The sequence below is a fragment of the Elephantulus edwardii genome, unplaced genomic scaffold (genome assembly GCF_000299155.1).
Source record: "Elephantulus edwardii isolate Elephantulus edwardi_28Jun2011 unplaced genomic scaffold, EleEdw1.0 scaffold00178, whole genome shotgun sequence".
In the NCBI taxonomy this organism is placed as follows: domain Eukaryota; kingdom Metazoa; phylum Chordata; class Mammalia; order Macroscelidea; family Macroscelididae; genus Elephantulus; species Elephantulus edwardii.
The window spans coordinates 5,498,553-5,504,504 of record NW_006399928.1 but is presented as its reverse complement, the minus strand read 5'-3'; the positions used below and the strand labels follow the sequence as shown (position 1 = coordinate 5,504,504).

Below are 5,952 nucleotides of genomic sequence, written 5' to 3'. Positions count from 1 at the left end.
TCTTCTCTCTCTTTTCTTTTGTGAGTTTTGCTAGTGGAGTATCGATTTTGTTGACCCTCCATTTCTATTGAATGTCAACATCAAGAAAATAAAAATTATTACCACTGCACCTAAAGGCAACATTATGATAGACAGAGAAATGATTGAAACTGTCAACAACTTCATCTCACTTGGATCCACAATTAACACCCTTGGTACCAGTAGTCAGGAAATCAGATGTATTGCACTGAAAAAGTCTGCAGTCAAGGACCTCTCTAAATTATTAAGGAATAATTATGTCAGTTTGAGGACTAAGGTGTGTCTGATTCAGGCCCTGGTCTTTCAGATCACTTGTTATGTATTGGAAAGCTGAACAATGAATAAAGACAACAGAAGAAGAATTGATGCCTTTGAGCTGTAGTGTTGAAGAAGAGTACTAAACATCCCATGGACTTCCAAAAGAACAAAAAGAGATTTGGAGAAAGTCCAGTGAGGATGCTCTTTGGTGGCAAGGATAATAAAGTTTTGCCTCACATACTTTGGGCATGTTGCTAGGAGGGGGTTATTCCTTGGAGAAGGACATGATGCTCAGAAAAGCAGGGGGTCAGCAATGGAGATGAAGACCTTCAACCAGGTAGACTGACACAGTGATTGCTGAAATGGGCTTTAGAGTATCAGGAAGTGTGAGGATGTCACAGGTCAGGACAAGGCTCAGATCTGTTGTTTATAGGGTTGTATGTGACTAGATGGAACCTAAAATGACTCAGAAACTCTTAAGAAGAAAAGAAGTAGTAAATAAGTATAGATACTATGGCAAGCAAATTAGAATCTCCTCTGTCCTGTTGTTTCTACTGACTAGCTGAGGAAGCCACAGAAGGCCTGATGAATCTCAGTCCTTCAGCTATGAAGAGCCTCCTGCATCATATTCTCAGTGGCAAGGAGTTTGAAGTAGAGCGAAGTGGTAAGACTGAATAAATGCATTTCCACTTCACAGGTGTTGTGGGGTTTTTTTTAAGCACTTATTGGTTAAATAATGCTCAGTACCTTTTATATTTAAATAATATAACTCAAACATATAAAATGGTTATAAACAATGTTGTCTTCTGGAACAAAATTTCAGAGCCATTTAAGTCTCAAGTGTTTTTGGCTTAAATAATATACTAAGTATATTGATTATTATTATTATGTTTTGTTATTATGGTTTTAATAATTATCTTTCCTTATATTGTATCTAGTGCATTACTATTATAAAATAAATCTAATTAACCAACAACTTATGTAACCCTTCTTATACTACACTTGGTAATGATTTAGTAGCAGTGGCACTATTAGGGGTGTGTGTGTGTGTGTGTGTGTGTGTGTAGAGTATATCTTCAGTACACCTGAGATATCCTTTCAACTTTAAATCAAATACATTAGGAATATATCACAGACTAATCTTAACATGCACTTGTAGTTTTGACAATAGAAGAAAAAGTGATATTTTGTGTCTAGTACCTAACAACAACAATCTAAAACAGCAAAGCAAATACAAAAGGTTATCTACTATACTCAACTTTTAGACTTAGGACAAATAAATGTTAAATGAAAGGATGGCAAATCTTAAGAGTGCTAAAAGAAACTTATAAAGCCCTTCCTAAGTCTTAATGTGGATAAAGATTACCAAGTATCTTATCAACGGGCTAGGAAGCTGAGCAGAATGGCCAGATTCTGGTAAGTGTCTTTTCTGGTTTGGGGCTGAGACTAGAGTGTGGCTGCTGCCAACAACAGGGTGTGAGTTGATTGGATTTGGCCTCGTATTTAAAAAGGCTTTTGGCCACCAGTTTGGGACTATTTCCTGGATGGGAAGATGAGTGGACTGGCCAGACTCTGGTAAGGTGTGTTCTCTGGTTTGGGATTGAGACTAGGGTGTGAGTTGATTGGATTTGGTCTCATGTTTAAAAAGCCTTTTGGTTCCTAGGGCCTGATGTTTGTGGATCTTCCAAATAAAACAGGCTTGGAAGCCAGAGTGACATCCACTTAAAAAAAAAAAAGATTGCCTGCAGAAACTCTATAAACTTGGAGAAAATATGAAAGTGTTGCGTTGAAGACTTCCATTCATCTTCTCACTATGGGTTGTCTAGAACTCTAAGGCACTTAGCAAAAACAATCGTATCAACAACAACAACAACATCTTGCTAAAATGCAGATTCTGCTTTATTGAGGCTGGGTGGGGTAGGCTCAGAGTCTATTAAGTTGCTAATAATACTGCTTTTACATAAAGCACACTTTGAATAGCAATGTCATAAATTTCTTTTCTTATTGCTATTGTTAAGTTAAAAATAAAACTACGTACATCAAGAACCTTTTAATTTGGTCGGGATAAATTTGAAACTGAGCATTCTTTCTTTGTATCTTTAATCTATCATGTTATAGTTCGTCCTAATGACTCAAATATCAGCCCTGCTATTTCTATCCATGAAATTGGTGCTATTGGAGTGACCAAAACTGAACGAACTGGGATCATACAGTTAAAAAGTGATATAAAGAAGGTAAGACATTGGAGGATTAACTGAGATACATATCTTTTTTTTAAATTTCTTGTTTTATATGGTTTACATACAGAATTAATACACATTGTGTTTCACACATTCCTTCATTTACATCATGCTCCATATGATCATTCCTATACATTGTATTTTTTTTAATTTAGTTTGCTTACTTTTCATTTCAATGAACATCTACAGAGATTTTGGAATTCCATTCATTCATTGTTGCACCCTTCTCCCCGCACAAACCCCTCCCCCCTCCCCCACATTTGTTCCTCTCCTTGAAAAGCAAAAGAAAAACTCCCTCATTGGTACACACCCACCTTGCAACGTGTTCAAAGTATGTCAGACGGAGCCTCAGAATCTGACATTAGCTATAATATCCCTAGCGCCATGGCCTCTTCTAAATCCTGCCGTCACTTCAGGCAGCTCTCTGTTGATGTGCTGTTTCAGTCATTTTTGGATGATCTTCAGCAGAATCTTGTTTGCATGTGATATCAATGATATTGTTCGATAATTTTCACACCCTGTTGAATCATCTTTCTTTGGAATGGGAACAAATAAAGCAGATCTGACATGGGGAGATTGGGAGGAGAATAGCATAAGAGTGGATAAATAATTACCATTGCGTTGGAACAGATGAAATAAAGAAATGTCCAAAATGAACATATGATTAGGCATTATTGGTGTTATAACAGCCAAGAATAAGAGGTATATCATTGTAAAGAGGACTAGGTGGGGGGTGGTAGTAGGTAATTGTTTAACAATGAAGGAATATTTTTTAAAAAACTGAAATAGGGGAGAAGGAAGGGAGAGAAGGGGGGTAAATTGTGAAACAATGAAGAAATGAAAATCTAACTTCTCTGTAAACATTCATTAAAATTGTTTTTGTTGTCCTTATGTGCCGTCGAGTCGCTTGCAACTAATAGCGACCCCACGTACAACAGCCCTAAACTCTGCTCTGTCCTATGCCAATCACACTGTCTCTGACACTCCCATCCCAATTATCCCAGTCACTGAATCAATCCACCTCATAGAGGGCCTTCCCCTCCTGCGCTGTCCCTCCACCCTCCCAAGCATGATGTCCTTCTCCAAGGACCGGTCTCTCCTCACAACGTGTCCAAAGTATGTTAGATGGAGCCTCAGAATCCTTGCCTCCAAGAAGCCACCCAGTTTAACCCTTTCTAAGATGAATCTGTTTGTTTTCCTAGCAGTCCATGGTACTCTCAATACTCTTCTCCAGCACCACAGCTCAAAGGCATCAATTCTCCTTCTATCCTCCATGGCCATTGTCCAACTCTCTGATGCATAACAAGTGATTGCAAAGACCGTGGCCTGTATCAGACACACCTTAGTCTCCAGAGAGACACCATTGCTCTTCAGTACTTTGGAGAGGTCCCTAACTCCTGACTTTCCCACCACAATACATCTTTTAATTTCCTGGCTGCTGGTGCCAAGAGTGTTGACTGTGGAGCCAAGCAAACTAAAGCTGTGAACAATCTCAATCTCTTCACCATCCATCTTAATGCTGCCAATTGGCCCAGTGGTGAAAATCTTTGTCTTCTTGACATTGAGCCTCAATCCATATTGTAGGCTGCAGTCCTTGACCCTCTTCAGCAAGTGCTTCAGGTCCTTCTCAGTTTCAGCGAGCAGGGTTTACATAAAGAGTATACAGAGTCATTGTGCCAAAAGGAATCAGTAGACACAGAAGAATTACCTGAAACAATGTATGAGCAATAGCCTATGGTGATGTAGGAAGAAGTTCAAGCAAGCTGCACTGAAAAACTATGGCAAAAAAACAATGCCCCTGGGATTGATGGCATACCGATTGACATATTTCAACAAATGCTGTCCTGGATATGCTCATCAAGTTATGCTAAGAAATCTGGAGGACAACCACTTGGCCAAATGACTGGAAGATATCTATATTTGTTCACATTCCAAAGAAAGGTTATCAAAAAAATTGCAGAAATTATTGAACAGTATCATTGCATGCAAGCAAGATTCTGCTGAAGATTATCCAAAAATGACTGAAACAGCATATCAACAGAGAACTGCCGGAAGTGCAGGCTGGGTTTAGAAGAGGCCAGGGATATTATAGCTAATGTCAGATAGATCTTGTCTGAAAGCAGGGAGTACCAGTAGATTACAATAAACTGTGGCTGACTCTGAGAAGAGTGGGAATCCCAGAACACTTAATTGTGTTTATGCGAAACCTATACTTGGACCAGGATGCAGTCGTCAGAACAGAGCAAGGAAATGCTGCTTGGTTCAGTATTGGGAAGGGTATGTGCCACGGATGTGTTCTATCTCCATATCTTTTCAATCTATATGCAGGACAGATTATCTGGGAGGCTGAGCTCTATGAGGATAAATGTGGCATCAGGATTGGAGATAGACTCATCAATAACCTGTAATTTGCGAATAACACAACCCTGCTTGCTGCAACTGAGGAGAACCTGAAGCACTCACTGTAAAGGTCAAGGACTGCAGCTTTCAATATGGACTGAAGGTCAACATCAAGAAAACAAAGATTCTCACCACTGGGACGATTGGCAGCATCATTATGGATGATGAAGCGATTGAGATTGTTGACAGCTTCGGTTTTCTTGGCTCTACAATAAACACTCTTGGTACCAGCAGCCAGGAAATTAAAAGACATATTCCATTGGGAAAGTCTGCTGTCAGAGACCTTTCTAAAGTACTGAAGAGCAACACTGTCAGTCTGGAGACTAAGGTACACCTGATACAGGCCATAGTATTCAAAATTATTTGCTATGCATTAGAAAGCTAGACAATGACTAGGGATGATAGAAAGCTAATTGATACCTTTGAGCTGTGGCCCTGGAGAAGAGTACTGAACATTCCATGAACTGCTAGGAGAACAAACAAGTTCGTCCTGGAGAATATGAAGCCAGCTGTGGCCCTGGAGAAGAGTACTGAATATTCCACGAACTGCTAGGAGAACAAACAAGTTCATCCTGGAGAGGGTGAAGCCAAGCTGCTCCTTGGAAACAAGGATTCTGAAGCTTCTTCTGACATACCTTGAACATGTTGCAAGGCGGGATCAGTCCTTGAGAGAGACGTCATACTTGGGAGGGTGAGGTGACAGCACAGGAGAGGAAGACCTCCGATGAGGTGGATTGATTCAATGACTGCGGTAATGGGGATAAGTGTGTTGAAGACAATAACATTGGCACAGGATAGAGCAGGATTTAGGGCTGTTGTGCATAGGGTCGGTATGAGTTGCAGGCAATTTGACAGCACATAACAACAACAACAAATATATATATATTGTGTTGATGTTATATACCGTTGAGTCGCTTGCGACTCATAGCGACCCTATGCACAACAGCCCTAAACTCTGCTCTGTCCTGTGCCAATCGCACTGTCTCTGACACTCCCATCCCAATTATCCCAGTCACTGAATCAATCCACCTCATAG

The 5,952-nt window shown here is 40.0% G+C and overlaps 1 protein-coding gene across 4 annotated transcripts in view; it reads left to right on the top strand.

Annotated features, from left to right (window-relative positions):
- Positions 1 to 5,952, top strand: part of PHKA1 (phosphorylase kinase, alpha 1 (muscle)) — a 742,463-nt gene that overhangs the window by 631,711 nt on the left and 104,800 nt on the right. For 2 of the 4 annotated variants that reach the window (XM_006895993.1, XM_006895991.1), the window contains 2 exons: positions 839 to 940; positions 2,395 to 2,510. In XM_006895993.1, the coding sequence (XP_006896055.1) occupies positions 839 to 940; positions 2,395 to 2,510 (218 nt within the window). Of the gene's footprint in view, positions 1 to 838; positions 941 to 2,394; positions 2,518 to 5,952 lie in introns of all 4 variants that reach the window. The other 2 variants (XM_006895992.1, XM_006895990.1) reach the window with 1 other exon arrangement.